Raw genomic sequence first — 19,739 nt, 5'->3', positions numbered from 1 at the left:
TTTCAGACAGAGCACCAGGTGCAGTCTAGCCACAGTTCTGTCAATGCCAAGAGGTGTGAGCGTGTGTATTTTTGGTGTGCATGGGTGTGTGTTTGCGTTTGGAAACCGTAACTTCCTCACACGACACACAGCACCAGGTGGGGCCCGGCCTGTGTGAGAACCATGCCAGTGGAAGGTTTGTGTGTGAAGTGTGTGTGTGTGTGTGTTTTTCAGCGGGAAGAATCCTGCCGATGAATGTCCTCCCATTCATCAGATTATGGCCAGTGCTCAGAGTTATCCTCTCATTCATCCACTGAACCAGATGTGCTTTCTTTTCCGGGTCGGACTCGGGACGCACACTGGGATGGAGCCCAGATGTTCATGTCCCAGCGATTAGCGCCTTTTTCTCTTGTGTGTGTCCAGAGCTTTCACTCTGTGATCGTCCTTCTTTATCAGATAAAGATCAGATATGGACTGAGATAAATCCTCAGTCCATACAATTCTCTGCCGTTGTCTGTACAAATAATACTGTTTTCATGTAAACTGAACAAAAATATAAAGGCGACATGTATACTGAGTTATTTAAAAAAATATTTTTTATTTAACCTTTATTTAACCAGGAAAAGCCCATTGTGTCCCAGAGTCTCTTTTTCAAGGGAGACCTGGCCAGGAAGGTCAGTATACATGACCAAGTAAATTAGTCAACTGTAATACATTAATTAGGCCCTAATCTATGGATTTCACATGACTAGGATGCAGATATGCATCTGTTGGTCACAGACCTTTTTTTTTTAAAGGTAGGGGCGTGGATCAGGAAACCAGTGGGTATCTGGTGTGACCACCATTTGTCTCATGCAGCATGACATATCTCATTCACATAGAGTTGATCAGGCTATTGATTGTGGCCAGTGGAGCATTGTCCCACTCCTCTTCGATGGCTCTGCAAAGTTGCTGGTTATTGGTGGGAACTGGAACACGCTGTCGTACATATCAATCCAGAGCATCCCAAACATGCTCAATGGGTGATATGTCTGGGGAATATGCTGGCCATGGAAGAACTGGGACATTTTCAGCTTCCAGGAATTGTGTACAGATCCTTGCGACATGGGGCTGTGCATTATCATGCTGAAACATGAGATGACGGCAGCAGATGAATGGCACGACAATGGGCCTTAGGACCTTGTTGCGGTATCTCTGTGCATTCAAATTGCCATCGATAAAATGCAATGGTGTTCGTTGTCCGTAGCTTATGCCTGCTCATATCGTAACCCCACCGCCACCATGTTGACATCGGCAAACTGCTTGCCCACACAACGCCATACACGTGGTCTGCGGTTGTGAGGCTGGTTGGACGCACTGCGAAATTCTCTAAAACAACATTGGAGGTGGCTTATGGTAGAGAAATTAACATTAAATTCTCTGGCAACAGCTTTGGTGGACATTCCTGCAGTCAGCATGCCAATTGCACGCTCCCTCAAAAGTTGAGACATTTGTGGCATTGTGCTGTGTGACCAAACTGCACATTTTAGAGTGGCCTTTTATTTTCCCCAGCACAAGGTGTAATGATTATGCTGTTTAATCATCTTCTTGATATGCCACATCGGTAAGGTGGATATATTATCTTGGTAAAAGGAGAAATGCTCACTAACAGGGATGTAAACAAATTTGTGCATAAAATCTGAGAGAAATACGCTTTTTGTGCATATGGAACATTTTGGGAATCTGTAATTTCAGCTCATGAAACATGGGACCAGCACTTTACATGTTGCGTGTATATTTCTGTTTAGTGTAGTAGTAGCTAAGGGACATGAACAGGTTGTAAGGCAGTAGGTTCTCTACCTATTAAAGTAACTCTGTCCAGTGATAGTGGTAACTGTGTTAGAAGCAGTCAGTCTGGTAAGTCTCTATGGATCAGAACAGGAGAACCATAATCCCTATCTGACCTCAGAGCAGACAGAGCTTCTCACTGAGGGAGTTCAGTGGGTTTTTCATCTACTCTGGTCACTTTCTGGTTTCTACCCTTAATAACTGACTCTGGATCATCTATCTGGAGCACTGCACTGATCCCTATCAGGAGTATTATGGGTGGATTTTTAAGGGCAGAAAGTAAGAACACATTTACTTGAGAACTGTTGATGTTCTAACAGAAGGTTGTGCTCTTGTAACTTGACCCTTTTCATGTGTGATCTGTGAACGCACCTCAGTAACAGTAACAGTATAGGACATGCTTACTCAGATCTCAGAGCGTTCCGGTGGCGGTGGAACGTCAGCCGAGCCGCGAGTCTGTATCCTTTTGTTCCCTACATGCCTGTGGCGGGACCTGACCTTGGGAATGACCTCTGGGAGTGAGACAGGTTTTTTTTTTTTTTTTTAATGTGGCTGCAGTGAGCGTCACACAGCTGGAATGTTGGGTCCCCTACTCGTTTTTCAGATGAAAAATCACTTGTTCTCTTTTTCCCCTTTACTGCCATGGTGACTGCCGCCACACCAGCAGAGCGAAAGGGGGAAATATACATCTGTCAGTCTGTCTCTCAGATTGAGACAAAATACCCACTGGACGAGCGGAGAAGATTAGATTACACATCCGCCCACCTGTTTCTTCCCTCCCAGTCATCATTCTCTAATTTAGAGGCCTATTCCTAGTTCAAAGACCTGGGTGTTCCTGTTTTATTTACATTCTTGCAAATAATATGTAACCAGATAGCCAACCATTAAAGATGGCTGCCTCGCGTCCATCTGCTCGTCTGAATCCATCTACAGAATCCTTAACAGGATAGAATTTGCACAAAGAGCGAGTGATGTGTATTATTGTGTTACATGCGATGAAATCAGAGACTCTGGAGTAGACAGAAATGTAAACCCGTAGTGGGTCATTTTGGCGCAGCTTACAAATGACACGTTGGTGGTGAAGGTGTTATTGAAATTGGATAGCGTGTTTCTCGCTCTCTCCCCATACCCTCTTCTTCTCTCTCTTCCGCCCTCTCCCTCTCTGGTCTCTCTGTGGTAGAACACTTGTGTTAATAATGCAGGGGAGGCGGGAGGTGGGCGGGCTAGTTTGTCTGGGGAGCCTCTCTCTTCTCTCCTGTTCTCTCCTCCATTGTCGATTAGGAGACAGAGTCTGGAACACAGCCAAGGGTCTATTCACCGCCTCACTGCCAAACCACAGAGGGAGGGAGAGAGAGGAAGGGAGAGGGGAAGGGAAAGAGAGGAGAGAGAGGGGATGGGACAAGAGGTAGAGACGGAAGAGAAATGGATGTGGGTTGGGACTTTAGGAATAAAGAGAAGGGGGTCAGAGATAGGCTTTTATCTCTTCTAAAAAACAAATCTTCCCTCACTGGTCAATTTCGCACACTGTATCTGTTCATATTAAAACAACAAACAGCTGCTATATTCAGCTGACGCTTATTTTCTATGATTGCTCTCTCCCATGTTTCTCTCTCTCTCTCTCTCTCTCTTGCTCTCTCTCTCTCTCTCTCTTTCTCTCTCCCCCCCTCTCTCTCTCTCTCTCTCTCTCTCCCCCCTCTCTCTCTCTCTCTTGCTCTCTCTCTCTCTCTCTCTCTCTTTCTCTCTCTCCCCCCCTCTTTCTCTCTCTTTCTCTCTCTCCCCTCTCTCTCTCTCTCGCTCTCTCTCTCTCCTCTCTCTTTCACTCTCTCCCCCCCTCTCTCTCTCTCTCTGTCTCCTCTCTCTTTCACTCTCTCCCCCTCTCTGTCTCCTCTCTCTTTCACTACCCCCCCCCTCTCTCTCTCTCTCTCTCTCTCTCTGTCTCCTCTCTCTTTCACTCTCTCCCCCTCTCTCTCTCTTCTCCCCCCTCTCTCTTTCTCTCCTTCTCTTTCCCCCTCTCTCTCTCTTTCTCTCTCTCTGGCTTCTGTTGAAAAACACAATCAGGTCTTTATGAGTGGGCTGTGAATTACACAGGCAGAGCGTGAGGAGTCCTTGGGGCACTCAGTCATGGCCCTGGGGATTTTAATGATTCTAGCATCATGTCAGAGTTCTTATCGCTGTGAATCAGCCAAGACCACATTTTAGACCAGCACTGTTTATGTGTCACCTATTTGTATTGACCCTGGTGAGTCAATGTTAGGGAGCTTCTCATCAATGAAGCCCTCGTCTTGTCTGAATCTGATAAACAAAGACGTTGATCATGTAAAAGCTTCAGTGGAGGCGTTATGAAGTTGGATGCACCATATTGAGGATAGAATAATCAACAAGGACAGATCTCTACTCCATATCTTGTGGAATCCCATACATTTAGTTGAGTTTTTGTTTTGTGCCTGTAATTGGGAGCGGAGTCCCTGTCCCTGTGTGTGTGTCCCTGTGTGTGTGTCCCTGTGTGTGTCTCTGTGCGCTTCACTGACGTTTTCTGCTCCATGGATTCCAGAACAAAATGGCCACCCATCCAGGCTGAGCGATGTATGCCTTTTATTCAGCCCCCCCCGACCACAGGCGAAAAGACTACACGCCAGAGGAGGCTGGCCGGAGGAGCTATAGGAGGACAGGCTCATCGTAATGGAATGGAGTTAATGGAACAGAATCAAACATTTGGTTTCCATATGTTTGATACCGTTACAGTGATTCCATCCCAGCCATTACAATGAGACAGTCCTCCTATAGCTCCTCCGGCCAGCCTCCTCTGGTACACACACACACACACGGATGGACAGAGACAATACACACATAAGACAGGCAGTCCCGTGGTCCTGTTGGTGTGTAGAAACAGAGATTTGACGTTGTATTTTGTGTTCTCTTCACAGCAAAAGCCTCCGAACGCTGACTGGCGCTTCACACAAGGACAGAGACCTGGACCCAGTGGGTGAGTACATAGACTCTTCTATACACACACACACACACACACACACACACACACACACACACACACACACACACACACACACACAAGAGATGGGGAGACATAGATTGAGCGATGGCTAGGAAAGAGAGGGAGAGATGGGATTAAGGAGAAGCTGTGGTCCTGTGAGACTCAGTCGGTAGAGCACATGGGCCAGCCATACATAAAATGGATGCAAGCATGACTGTCAGCCATTTTGGATTATTTAGCATCTGCTGAATGGCATTGGGCTCCTGAGTGGCGGAGCTGTCTAAGGCGCTGCGCCACTCAGGAGTGCAAGAGGCAGTCACTGCAGTCCCTGGGTCGAATCTAGGCTGCGTCACATCCGGCCGTGATTGGGAGTCCCATAGGGCGGCGCACAATTGGGCCAGCAATCGTCCAGGCATGGCCGGGGTAGACCGTCATTGTAAATAAGAATTTGTTCTTAACTGACTGGCCTAGTTAAATAAAGGTTAAATAATACAATTTAAAAATACATTATATTAGGAAGCAGTAGGAACATACTTTGCTTACGGGCCCATTGTGCGCAGCGGAGGTGATATCAGCAACTGAGGCACAGAGACTTTGTGTAGATGAGAATCTGGAGCTCCTGAGATTCCATCTGAGCCCTGACTCCTCTGAGTGAACAGGCTGCTCTCTGCCTCACACACAAAATGGCCGCCATTCGTCTCCCTCCCTCTACTCTCACAGAGTCTGTGTGCCATCACTCAGTACTGCTGAGGAGAGTAGGGGAGCAGAGTGAGGGGGGGAAGGGAGAACATAAGTGCACTAACATATACACATTCTAGCTCATTGATCGCGTTTGTGTTTCCATCTGGGTGATAGCATCTGATTGATCACTTGTGATTTACTGTTTGGACATCAGTGATTGGCTGTTTCATGGTGGTAGAGGGGAAACTGCATCCACTGACATAAATCAGTTTGTGTGTGTGACTGTTTCTCCATCGGTTATTTGGCCTACATTGTGTGCCAAACTGCTGATCACGCCGCAACAGTTTCCACAACATAACTTTTACACAACACATTCCATGAGTCAAGAACCATCTGAGTGGGTGCGGGGTGGGCTCTCCAGTCCTAGCTTGCTTCTCCTACCACTTGGGACACACACACACACACACACACACACACACACACACACACACACAGTTTTAACAAGGAACAAAAACATGAGAGCTTTCCATGTTGGAAGCCACTGAGGTTATGGGTACATTGGGAACGATCCATTTGGAGAACCTGACTTCTTCTTTTGAACCATTATGTGGATGTCACAGGCTCAACACTTCCCACAGACACGCGGAGCTCCGCTGAGTTGATGTTGCCTGATCTTTTCCTGGCCTGTAGATCCAGATGGAATAGTGTAACACTCCTCTTGTGTTTCCCAGTCTCTACAACCACAACGGTGATCACATAAGATGGACGCCGAAGCGAGGCACAAGGTATCAACGTGTGTATTAGTATAGAGAGTGTGGTCACTTTATGGCCTCGACAACTTGTTCTGGATCGGGTTTTTTCTTTGTTGAGGCACCCGTAAATAGGTCATGTTGAAACTGTTGTAAGAGAAACTGATCTAAAACCAGTTGTTAAGGGCAGAGAGTAGCTACAGTGGGTAGGTAGAGCTCTGCAGCGCTGTGTGTAGATACCCCTGACCCTTTAGCTATAGCGCAGATTCACTAGCCTGTGCCGAGCTGGGCTATTGGTCTCTCTGTGAAAGTCAGACTTTGATGAGGACCTCCGATTGGTTCACTTCGGTGCAGTGTGGTTTTTAGTTTGTGCGCTGTGTGTATTTCGTGGTCGTTTTACTTAGCGTGGTGTGGCTGTGTAATCAAAGACTGTAGAATATTTGTCCTTTTTTTAGTTTGGTGTAAAATGTGTTTTATCCCAAGTAGAGAGTGTGCGTTGAGTTTGCTGTGTTTCCCCAGACACAATGCCACTTGTAGATCTCCTATAGCTCTATGTGGTCTTCTTCTCATATGCCTTTTCCTGGTGGCCAGAAAAGGAGGGCTTTGAAACAACTGTCCGATGAGAGATTGGACCCAGCTGGCTGAGAGGGCATTGAACAGGAACGTCTAAAGAAGGACTGGAATGCAGTCGACTTTATAGAAGGATTGGACAAGAGTTCCCATAGTTGAAGTGGACAGTAGAGTTTAGGAAGCGGAATGAAAGGCTTCCTCCTAGATAAGATGCCTGTTTCATGCATGGTTACAGACGCAGCTCTGACTGACCAGTTAGATTGATCCCTCTGGACATGACCAGTCATCATCTCAGCCACAGGAAGAGATAGTCCTGAATGCAGGAAGTGATTATTCGGACCACAGGAAGTCATAGAGCAGGGAGATGCTAATTAGTGATAAACAAGGCGTCCTCTTTGTCTCTCTAGTCCACAAAAGGAAACCAATCAAAATGGCGGTCCTGCAGGCTCCGCTTACCACGCTTTAACCTGGTCTGGTTCTCGTTTGGGATGCTGGCACTGGTCAAGGACTCCTTCGCACTTTGGCACATAAGTAATACCCCCTTTAAAAAAATGTGGCTGAACATTTTGGCAAGCTGGACCGCACCACTTCTTAAAAACAAAAATCTTGATCTCTCTCCCTCTCTCTCTCCCCTCATCTCTCCCTCTCCAGCCTGGTTACTTTCCCAGTCCATATGCCTTTGTCCAGTGGGTTTTTAATTGGTTCCAAGCAGAGACCAAAGGGAGGGCAGTCGCTTATTTTTTTTTTTACTGCAGCCAATAACACACACACACACACACACATTATTTTTTACTGCTGCTCATAGAAGGCAGTAAGCTGGATGTGAGACTCTCACGTCCTTTTAACCCCTCGCGTGCCATTCTGTTTCTTCTCTGGCTCTTCAAACAGGGGCACAGCCTTTACCCACAACCCCCTGGTGCTACTGCTTTAGGCCATCAAACAGCTACTGAAATGGTCCAATCACTGAGGGACTGATGTGGATCAAAACCATCAGTAGAAATGCCAGACCTATAAGTGTGTGTGTGTGTGTGTGTGTGTGTGTGTGTGTCTAAGAGGTATGGGAGTTGGTGAGTGTAATCAAGAGCAGGTCTACTCCTTTTCTTCCTCTGCATGCAAAATGAGACTTTAAACAAAACAACCCTTTGAAGATTTACGCTGCCCATGTGGAAATGTTCAACGCTCCGTGTGTGTGTGTGTGTGTTGTTGTGTAGCCAGCTGTTCCCTTTTACTGTGGTGCCATTATGTTTCATCATATTTACTACATTGTGTTGTGCTGGTGGCCATTGTTTAAATAGTGAGCCAATGTGTTTCAGGCACTTTTATTTCCATTTCCAGCAGACATTTTTAGCAAAATGTTTGTAACATAAAATCGCAGTATCGAATCACAATACATTTCGTATATCGGCACCTACAGTACCAGTCAAAAGTTTGGACACACACACTCCTTCCAGGGTTTTTCTTCATTTTGGCTATTTTCTACATTGTAGAATAATAGTGGAAACATCGACACTATGAAATAACACACACAGTTGAAGTTGGAAGTTTACATACACCGTAGCCAAATACATTTAAACTCATTGTTCACAATTCCTGACATTTAATCCTAGTAAAAAATTACAGTTTAGACCACCACTTTATTTTAAGAATGTGAAATGTCAGAATAATAGTAGAGAGAATGATTTATTTCAGCATTTGTTTCTTTCATCACATTCCCAGTGGGTCAGAAGTCTACATACACTCAATTAGTATTTGGTAGCATTGCCTTTAAATTGTTTAACTTGGGTCAAACATTTTGGGTAGCCTTCCACAAGCTTCCCACAATAAGTTGGGTGAATTGTGGCCCATCCCTCCTGACAGAGCTGGTGTAACTGAGTCAGGTTTGTAGGCCTCCTTGCTCACACACACTTTTTCAGTTCTGCCCACAAATGTTCTATGGGATTGAGGTCAGGGCTTTGTGATGCCCACTCCAATATCTTGACTTTGTTGTCCTTAAGCCATTTTGCCACAACATTGGAAGTATGCTTGGGGTCATTGTCCATTTGGAAGACCCATTTCCAAAAAGTATACCAAGCTTTAACTTCCTGACTGATGTCTTGAGATGTTGCTTCAATATATCCACATAATTCCCCTCCTCATGATGCCATCTATTTTGTGAAGTGCACCAGTCCCTCCTGCAGCAAAGCACCCCCACAACATGATGCTGCCACCCCCGTGCTACACGGTTGGGATGGTGTTCTTCGGCTTGCAAGCCTCCCCCTTTTTCCTCCAAACATAACGATGGTCATTATGGCCAAACAGTTCTATTTTTGTTTCATCAGACCAGAGGACATTTCTCCAAAAAGTATGATCTTTGTCCCCATGTGCAGTTGCAAACAGTAAACAATTGTTGGAAAAATTACATTTGTCATGCATAAAGTAGATGTCCTAACCAACTTGCCAAAACTATAGTTTTTTAACAAGACATTTGTGGAGTGGTTGAAAAACGAGTTTTAATGACTCCAACCTAAGTGTATGTAAACTTCCGACTTCAACTGTATGGAATCGCGTAGTAACCAAAAAAGTGTTAAACAAATCAAAATACATTTTATATTTGATATTCTTCAAGGTAGCCACCCTTTACCTTGATGATAGTTTTGCACACGCTTGGCATTCTCTCAACCAGCTTCATGAGGTAGTCACCTGGAATCTATTTCAATTAACAGGTGTGCCTTGTTAAATGTTCATTTATGGAATTTCTTTCGTTCTTAATGTGTTTGAGCCAATGAGTTGTGCTGTGACAAGGTAGGGGTGGTATACAGAAGATCTGTTTGGTAAAAGACCAAGTCCATATTATAGCACGAACAGCTGAAATAAGCAAAGAGAAACGACAGTCCATCATTACTTTAAGACATGAAAAGCACTCAATCCGGAAAATTTCAAGGACTTTGAAAATTTCTTCAAGTGGAGTCGCAAAAACCATCAAACGCTTTGATGAAACTAGCTCTCATGAGGACCGCCACAGGAAAGGAAGGCCCAGAGTTACCTCTGTTGCAGAGAAGTTCATTAGATTTACCAGCCTCACAAATTGGAGCCCAAATAAATGCTTCACAGAGTTCAAGCAACAGACACATCTCAACATAAACTGTCCAGAGGAGACATGGTCGAATTGCTGCACAGAAACCATTACTAAAGGACACCAATAATAAGAATCGACTTGATTGGGCCAAGAAACACGAGCAATGTACAATTTGGACCGGTGGAGTCCAAATTTGATATTTTTGGTTCCAACCGCGTGACTTTGTGAAAAGCAGAGTAGGTGAACGGATGATCTCTGCATGTGTGATTCCCACCGTGAAGCATGGAGGAGGAGGTGTGATGGTGCTTTGCTGGTGACACTGTCTGTAATCTATTTAGAATTCAAGGCACACTTAACCAGCATGGCTACCACAGCATTCTGCAGTGATACACCATCCCATCTGGTTTGCACTTAGTGGGACAATCATTTGTTTTTCAACAGGACAATGACCCAAAACACACCTCCAGGCTGTGTAAGGGCTATTTGACCAAGAAGGAGAGTGATGGAGTACTGCATCAGATGACCTGGCCTCCACAATCACCCGACCTCAACCCAATTGAGATGGTTTGGGATGAATTGGACAGCAGAGTGAAAAAAAAGCAGCCAACAAGTGCTCAGCATATGTGGGAACTCATTCAAGACTGTTGGAAAAGCATTCCTCATGAAGCTGGTTGAGAGAATGGCAAGGGTGTGCAAAGCTGTTATCAAGGCAAAGGGTGGTTACTTTGAAGAATCTAAAATATATTTCGTTTTGTTTAACACTTTTTTTGGTTACTGCATTATTCCATATGGTTCATTTCATAGTGTTGATGTCTTCACTATTCTACTACAATGTAGAAAATAGTAAAAATGTTAAAAAAAAACTTGAATGAGTAGGTGTGTCCAAACTTTTGAGTGGTCCTGTAGGTATCAGCATAATATTTTATCGTGAGGTCCCCTGGACCGTGTGTGTGTGTGTACACGCCACCTTCGTTTCTTTGCGTTGCCTGCGGGCTGTGGCTGCTAATCATCAGACCCTGTAACTTGACATCAAAGACCACCAACCGTCACACCAGGGACCAGCAACACACAATAACACAAGCAGTACAGTTCTAAAATGGCCGCTGGTTGTTGACGTATGTATTCTCTCTCTCTCCCCCCCCCCCCCCCCCCCCCCCCCCGCAGGGCTGGAGGTCCCCCTGAGATGGCCATGGGAACAGGACCCTGGCCCAACCCCCCCACCGAGGCCGAGCAGCTCCAAGCCCTGATGGCCGCAGCCAACGGTGAGTCCAACACTTCTCCATTCATCTCTCTGTTTTTCTATCACTTGTTCCCATCCTCTACCACTCTCTCAAGCCCTCTTTTTTTATGGTCTACCTGCAGACCCATATCACACTCTATCCCTCTTTTTTCATCATCACCACATGCCTCTGACATTCAATAATTTCCGCTCTCTCTCTCGCTCTCTGTGGTGTTGTATAATGGGGGGACATGGGAAGGTAGGGAGGGGTCAGGGTTTGTTCCTGTTTGGTTAGAGGGCATGAAGCCAGACTCATTGATAAAGCCCTCTCTATCCTCATTGATGTTTCTATGGCCCATTGTACTCACTCACACACACACACACACACACCAGTTCAAAGACTATATCAAATGCTACCAGCAGTACTCCACATATATACAGTAACTACAGAAACCTGTTTAATGCAATAATATTACAGTCCTGAGTGTTTGCACTGTATACAGTTCCCACACCTGCCAACATATATTGGCAAACAGAATGCAGCACGCAGTGTTAGCACACACACGTGACACAGACACACACAGTGTTAGCACACACACATGACACAGACACACACAGTGTTAGCACACACACATGACACAGACACACACACAGTGTTAGCACACACACATGACACACACAGTGTTAGCACACACACATGACACAGACACACGCAGTGTTAGCACACACACGACACAGACACACGCAGTGTTAGCACACACACACACAACACAGACACACGCAGTGTTAGCACACACACACGACACACAGTGTTAGCACACACACATGACACAGACACACGCAGTGTTAGCACACACACACACAACACACGCAGTGTTAGCACACACACACGACACACGCAGTGTTAGCACACACACACGACACAGACACACGCAGTGTTAGCACACACACACGACACAGACACACGCAGTGTTAGCACACACACACGACACAGACACACGCAGTGTTAGCACACACACACACAACAGACACACACAGTGTTAGCACACACACACGACACAGACAAACGCAGTGTTAGCACACACACACATGTTCTCTTGCCCGTGCAGTGCAAACGATTCAGAGCTCTATGACATCAGACCTTCCCTTCCCCCTATGCTTTTTCTGCCGCAGTTACTGCGCGCACACACACACACACACACACACACACACACACACACACACAGCGAGTGACTCATTCTTGGGCTGTTGCTGCAGATTGCCTTCTAATCGCTCTAGCACAGAAACACATCAGGTTGGCCTTGAGAGCAAGGCCCACCAACACACACACACACATACACCTCTGTGTGGTAAGACCTCCTACCACACAGACTCCTGTCATTGTTTCCATTGTTATTATTACCATTGACACATCAAATGAAACCTATTTTTATTTGTCACATGCTTCCTAAAATAACAGGTGCAGACTTGCAGTGGAATGTTTAATTCCGGGTCATTTTCCAACAATGCAGAGTTTAACTTAATGAGAGAAAAAATAACAATAGAAAAATATGGACACAAGGAATAAATACACAGTGAATAACTATAATGAATAACAATAACATGGCTATATCCAGGGAGTACCAGTACCGAGGCCATGTGCAGTGGTACGAGGTAATTAAGTAGCAGTCTTTTTAGCAGTCTTATGGCTTTGGGGGTAGAAGCTGTTCAGGGTCCTGTTGGTTCCAGACTTGGTACACTGGTACCGCTTGCCATGCTGTAGCCGAGAGAACGGTCTGTGGCTTGGGGTGGCTGAAGTCTTTGACAACTTCTTGGGCCTTCCCCTGACACCACCTGGTATAAAGGTCCTGGATGGCAGGGAGCTAAGCCCCAGTGATGTAGTGGGCTGTACTCACCACCCTCGGTGGCACCTCTTGCGGTCGGATACCTTGCAGTTGCCGTACCAGGCGGTGATGCAGCCAGTCCAAATGAACTTCTTGAGGATCTGAGGGCACATGCTAAATATTTTCTGTCTCCTAAGTGGGAAAAGGCATTTCGTTCCCTCTTCCCAACTGTGGACCATGTTAATTCCTTAGTGATGTTGACACAGAGGAACTTGAAGCTCTTGACCCGCTCCACTATCGCCCCGTCAATGTGGGTGGGGGCGTGCTCGCCCCTCCATTTCCTGTGGTCCACGAACAGCTCCTTTGTCTTGCTGATATTGAGGAAGAAATTGATGTCCTGGCACCACACTGCCAGGTCACTGACCTCCTCCCTATAGGCTGCCTCATCATCATCGGTTATCTGTCCTACCACTGTTTTGTAGTCAGCAAACTTGATGAAGGTGTTGGAGTCGTGCGTGTCCATGCAGTCCTGGGCGAACTGGGAGTACAGCAGGGGACTAAGCACGCACCCCTGAAGTGCGGCCCACTTGTTGATGGTCAGCGTGGAGGATGTGTTGTTGCCTACCCTCACCGTCCGAGGGCGGTCCGTTAGTAGGTCCAGGATCCAGTTGCAGAGGGAGGTGTTCAGTTCCAGGGTCCTGAGCTTAGTGATGAGCTTGAAGGACACTATGGTGTTGAACACAGAGCTGTAGTCCATGAATAGCAATCTCACATAGGTGTTCCTCTTATCCAGGTGGGGGAGGGCAGTGTAGAGTCCAATAGAGATTGCGGCATCTGTGGATCTGTTTTGTCGGTATGTCAATCAGAGTGGGTCCAGAGTGTCTGGGATGATGCCGTTGATGTGAGCCATGACCAGCCTTTCAAAGCATTTCATGGCTATAGATGTGAGTGCTGCAGGGGGTGAGTGCTAAAGATGTGAGTGCTATCTTCTCCCTCAGACACACACACACACACACACACACACACACACACACACACACACACACACTCCTTCCTCCTAGACACTGCTCACACACACACACTCCTTCCTCCTAGACACTGCTCACACACACACACTCCTTCCTCCTAGACACTGCTCACACACACACACTCCTTCCTCCTAGACACTGCTCACACACACACACTCCTTCCTCCTAGACACTGCTCTCACACACACACTCCTTCCTCCTAGACACTGCTCACACCGGACATGAGCCTGAGGTTTCCATTCGGAGAGTGATAGAACGTTCTGTCTCTGGCTGGATGATGTCTATTGGTCATCACAATGAGGTAGAGGAACCACTCCCTCAGACAGAGCCGGAGCAGACGAGTCACGATGACAACTGGAAACAGAGGGATCAGAATGTTATTCAAGGCAGCTAGATGTTTATGCAGTAGTGCCATCAGTGTCTGCTTTTCCTTGACACTACCAAACAGCGGTTGCACAACCAGGATAGCACAGGCAGTTAAAAAGCAGAAACAACGTTGTGGAAGAAGCTATTGTCCCAGATTTTTTTTCTCTGAAGTCTAATTATACTAGCTTGAGTGTGTGTGTGTGAGCGTGAGCGTGTGTGTGAGTGTGTGTGTGAGTGTGTGTGTGAGCTTGTGTGTGAGCTTGTGTGTGTGTGTGTGTGAGTGAGCTTGTGTGTGTGTGTAAGTGTGTGTGTGTGTATAAGCATGTGTGTGTGTGTGTGTGTTTACGGCTGCCTGCGCTGTGTGTAGCAGAGCCAGAGAGCAGGGAATATAGTGGAGGGGACGTGTGTGTGTGTGTGTGTCTCTGTAGCTCTGCAATGCAGGGGCTGGGAGAGAATTACGAGCTAGAAGCTACGTCACCCGCACACAGCCAGAGCACACATCATGGAAAAACACACACACACATTCAGCAATGAACACAGACGCACACCATAAATGCAAAATGTTCTCCACCTCGACAAAATGTCAGCACACATTCACCATTTTGTAACACCAGTCTCTCTCTCTCTGCCTTTCTCTCTTTCTCACTCACACTCTTGCAGTCTCTCTCAACTCTCTTATTTTCAGTCCAATTAGCTTTACATAAGCATGCCAACAGTTTTACTGTAGCATATATACAAGTCATAATGGATATGTAACAGACCATCAATGTATACTGCAAGTCATCACTGCAATGTCAGAACACCTTATTCATATGTTCCATCTCTCCCCTCCTCTCCTCCTCCCCGCTCTGCCCCTCTTTCCCCCAGAAGTGAGCGAGGCGACCGCAACCCTGGGGCCGGGCACCATGGGACTAAGCACCCGTTACAGCCCCCAGTTCACCCTGCAGCACGTGCCCGACTACCGCCAGAACGTCTACATCCCTGGCAGCACCGCCACCTTGACCTCCAACCCCCAGCAGCAGCAGCAGCAGCAGCAGATGGCAGCCCAACATCAGGCCCTGCAGGCCCAGCCCTCTGAGGCCGCCCCTCAGCCTGAACCCCCCAAGGCTGCCCAGACCCCCGCCTCCAAGAAGAAGTCCACCAAGAAGGAGAAGAAGTAGGATGGGTGGAGGATGGATAGATATGGAAAATACGATGAGAAAAGAGAAAACCGACCCGATGAGGACTGAAATCCCCCCCCCCACCCCTTACGTCTCCTCTCAATGCGTTTACTCTAATCAGGGTCTGGATTCTATTGGCTACGCTCATATGATAACACGAAATATGGAGATGTTTGCGAATGTTTGTCTTTGGGCTCTTGAATCTGGAATGCGTTTAAGGTTTAAGAGCGAACAGCATTGACATTTTTATTTTTTTTCTGAAAGCTATCTAGAAACAGTTGTTTTTTTTGGAAAGTCTGTTCTAAAAAAAAAAAACAAGTATTAACAGTATTTGCAGATACGGAAGACTGGGGGTTCAGGGGGGATTGTGTTTTGGTTAAATCAATACATTTGGATGCACTTCAGACACAACAGATTGAGCGTAAACAACTTTGCTCAGATAACAAGGATTTGCCCAGTGATGTATTCACAGGTGGATATTTTAACGATGTTCCATAAAATGTTTCATGTTGGATTATAATTGTAACTCCTTATTTTCCTGAGACTGAAAGTAGATCCTTGTTTGACTTTACTAGATTGCCATGATAAGATTCCTATATAGGATCAGCCTTATGGGATCCTACACCACAGCGCTTTGGGACACGGGAATGGGCATTCCATTGTACTGGTACAGTAGTATTCCAATCTGCATGTCCCTATGTGTTCAAACCACAGACCTTCCAGAAGATTCAACTATGCATTGAATTAGTGTTGCAACGAGGACGACCACCTTAAAAAAATACAGGTCGACAAATGCCCTCGTAGCGTTTACCTGATGTGGTATCTAAAAACTATAAATATTATTTTGTAAGCGTAGTTAAATGGTAAGATTTGAATCTTTCACTGTTTTTATGACCTGAGCATGAACCCTATTAGAAAACTAGCACCGAGGAGGAGGGGCATGTTATAGTACTATCAGCCCTATTTTCTGGCTTGTTGGCATAGTAGGCGCTGCCCCCCTTTTAAAACTACCCAGATGGGTATAGAGACCCTCCTGCTGTCCACCCATGCACCTCTATCCCCTCCTCAACCAGATGATGTGCCCTCCCCTCACTGGCTGTCCCACTTTGAGAGCCAGACCATAGAGATGCACTGTTCATACTATAAAGATAAAGTAGAGATCTTTTCACGGCGTGCTTAGGAGTTAGACACTTCTTAGGCCGCTAGAGTCTAGATTGAGTGTTCATCCCTTGCTACGTACCCTGAAGTGCTGATGACTATATTTCTTGACGTGGGAAGTGTTTTTTGATGACTCAGTAGTATAAGATAAGTATGAAGTCTTTTCTTTGCCACCAGTCCATCCGTCTGTCCGGCAACTAGCTGGACACCACTGCATGAAGAGGCAGCTTGCAAGCTGGGTTCAAGGGGGAGTGGAGAGGGGTGGGCTGAGTGGTACGTCTGGGTTTGTACAATTAGATTGACGGGGAGGGGGGGCAATGACCTTGGCTCTACTCACTGAATGTACACAGGCCCCACTGTTGACCCTCCCTCCTAGTCCACCCCGAAACGTCCTCTAATGCACTGACCCAGGTTAGAGGTCAACAGAGCCAAGCACATCCCTCCATGTCACAGAGGAGATACCACTTCAGAAGCAGGGAGGAGGGACAGAGTTAGCTCTTCGCTGTATCTATCCCCTCAGTGTAAATCCATTCTGGCAACGCTAACCTCAGACTCTCCCCTTGCTTCCATCCCTCCACCCCCTGGTCCTGTGAAGGCTCTCCCCTTGCTTCCATCCCTCCACCCCCTGGTCCTGTGAAGGCTCTTCCCCTCTGTAAATAAACACTAGTCCTGTCGATGGTATGAGCCAATTGTTTGTATAGTACGGACCACATCCAGAATTTTCAAACTAAAAGTCCTCTCTCCTCAAGGCGTGGCTTACTGGAATGTGTTGTATTTGTTTTACAAGAAAAATAAGAAAACCACAGCGGGGGAAAAAAAAAACGATCTCTGAAATGTTCTTCAACAGTTTGTGTTGCAATGTAGTAACTAAGCACCATGAAGGCCAACTAACTAACTCTTCAGTGTAAATATAAAGAAAGTTGCTAATAACTTTAGACGATAAGTAAACAGAGTGACACACACGTAGACTAGTTAACTTGTGATATGTGTTGCGCATATTATTGTGTTCATTTTCTCTCTCTCTATTTTACTACCCTGTAAAAGAAACTAAACAAAAAAAAAGTATATTGAAAAAAATGTTTCTATCCTTCTGTAACTTTTTTTTCTGTGCTTTATCTTGTGCATTTGCGCAAGAATGCCTCTGTCCATATGAGCAAATTATTATAAATATGTGTGTGTGTGTACGTCCGTCCGCTGCTGAATTAATCCTCTCTCGTGCTGTAATATCTTTCTTATGAAATGCTTAGACCTCCTACGCTCCTCCCGGTGTTTAGTCTCTTCATTTTTATGCTAATATTTATATTGCTGTTTTATTTTCTCTTGAACACTGACATTTCAAATAAAAGGCTCTGAAATCATTAAACGCTCACCTTCCGTCTTTTCTAAACATCCGTCTTGGTTTGTACGGTAACTAAAATACAATCACTTTATTTTTCCCAAGGGAACTTAAAGATGGGGTCTTTTGTTTAATATAGAATCACAATACAACAAGTCAACACAATTCCCAGTGCAGAACGATACAGTATTCAAGACAAACACAAAGTCCCTATGAATATAATTGGGTTCCTTGAGTGGTGCAGCAGTCTAAGGCACTGCATCTCAGTGGTAGAGATGTCACAACAGACCCTGGCTTGAGCCCGGGCTGTATCACAACCAAACGTGATCAGGATTGACCCAGTGTCATCCGGGTTAGGGGAGGGTTTGGCCGGGGTAGGCCGTCACTGTAAACATGAATTTCCAGATCTTAAATTGTAGCGTAATCACGTATCATGACTATAGATGGGCCTACCCAAGAAATTACAGTACATCAAATAAGTAAGAATTCCAGTCTTTTGTTTGCTAGGCGTTTTAAGTGGCAGTAGTTCTGCATCGGTTCACTGAGGGGTTGTAGTGTTGCTCCGTTTTAACTGAGGCCCACATCCACCAAGCTTCATCAGCACCACGCTCTCCCACAATCCTCTGCTCCCAGCAGACTCCGCTCCCTCCCACGCCCGTTTGAAGTATCTTCTGCGGTGTGACTACGGAGGGAAATGGGATGAGGGGAGGGTGAAAGAGACGATGTTTCCTCAGCAGAAATGCGTTATTCTCCTACAGCCTTCCAAGTGCATGTGGACCCACATTATGCAATACATATCTGTAGACTCATTTGGGGATTTAAATGAATCACATTCCATACGTATGTGGGGCAATCTATGGAACTATGCAGAACAGTATACAGAAATGTGTGGGGAGAAGGTAAAATGTTGAGCTTTTAGGTACATTAGCCCAGTGCTATATAACCACTACACTTTTACACTAGGCTACACAATTCTACGTAATTGTTGAACTACTTTAGTATCACAGTGATATAATTAAGCAATAAGGCACGAGGGGGTGGGGTATATGGACAATATACCACAGCTAAAGGCTGTTCTTAGATACAGCCCGTAGCCCTGTCCTTGAGCTGTTCTTGTCTATTGATGTTCTGTATTATGTTTCATGTTTTGTGTGGACCCCAGGAAAAGTAGCTGCTGCTTTTGCAACAGCTAAAGGGGATCCTAATAAAATACCAAATACTGGCAACATAACACAAACCCGCGAGGTGCCTTATTGCGACTATAAACTGTTCACTAACGTATTTAGAGCAGCAACAATAACTGTTTTGTCAGCCAATCAGCATTCAAGGCTCGAACCACCCAGTTTATAATACAGAATCAGTCATACGATAACACGTCACGGCTTCTTCTTGACCAGCATCAGTGGGATCCTAGGGGCTTCGATCCGGGACCGCGTTCTAGCAGGATGGACATTTCAAGGAGCTTGCGGATTCAGCAGACATGCAGCGTTTACCATTCCTTGGCCCATTTTGAATCTAGGCCTTAGGCGACACCTCGCGGAACCCAATTGAGAAACACCTTGAGCTCTGGTGGTGTAGACAGAGCTGGGGTGTGAATCAGAGGGATACGGCTGTTGTCCTGCGAGCGTGATTCAATTCCTCCGACAAGGGTTCAAATCCAGCTCGTCTTTATCTGTTATAGCCTGACGGGATTGTTTGAATATGATGAACAGGTAGGTGTCATTAGGGCACTAGCGGGGCTCAGAGAGGTTAAAGCATGTGGCCAGCACCAGTGTCATTATGGCAAACACAGATTCAAG

The 19,739-nt window shown here is 45.9% G+C and overlaps 1 protein-coding gene across 31 annotated transcripts in view; it reads left to right on the top strand.

Annotated features, from left to right (window-relative positions):
• LOC110488686 (protocadherin gamma-C5-like) overlaps positions 1-17,962 on the top strand; it is a 207,731-nt gene extending 189,769 nt beyond the window's left edge. For 29 of the 31 annotated variants that reach the window (XM_036942794.1, XM_036942798.1, XM_036942782.1 and 26 more), the window contains exons 2-4: positions 4,731-4,789; positions 11,015-11,112; positions 15,154-17,962. In XM_036942794.1, the coding sequence (XP_036798689.1) occupies positions 4,731-4,789; positions 11,015-11,112; positions 15,154-15,446 (450 nt within the window). In that variant the 3' untranslated portion in view covers positions 15,447-17,962. The remainder of the gene's footprint in view (positions 1-4,730; positions 4,790-11,014; positions 11,113-15,153) is intronic. The other 2 variants (XM_036942806.1, XM_036942777.1) reach the window with 1 other exon arrangement.
• The last annotated feature ends 1,777 nt before the right edge of the window (positions 17,963-19,739 follow it).

This window comes from Oncorhynchus mykiss, chromosome 14 (genome assembly GCF_013265735.2).
Source record: "Oncorhynchus mykiss isolate Arlee chromosome 14, USDA_OmykA_1.1, whole genome shotgun sequence".
Lineage (NCBI taxonomy): Eukaryota > Metazoa > Chordata > Actinopteri > Salmoniformes > Salmonidae > Oncorhynchus > Oncorhynchus mykiss.
The sequence above is the reverse complement of the archived record's forward strand: the minus strand, read 5'-3'. Positions and strand labels throughout refer to the sequence as shown.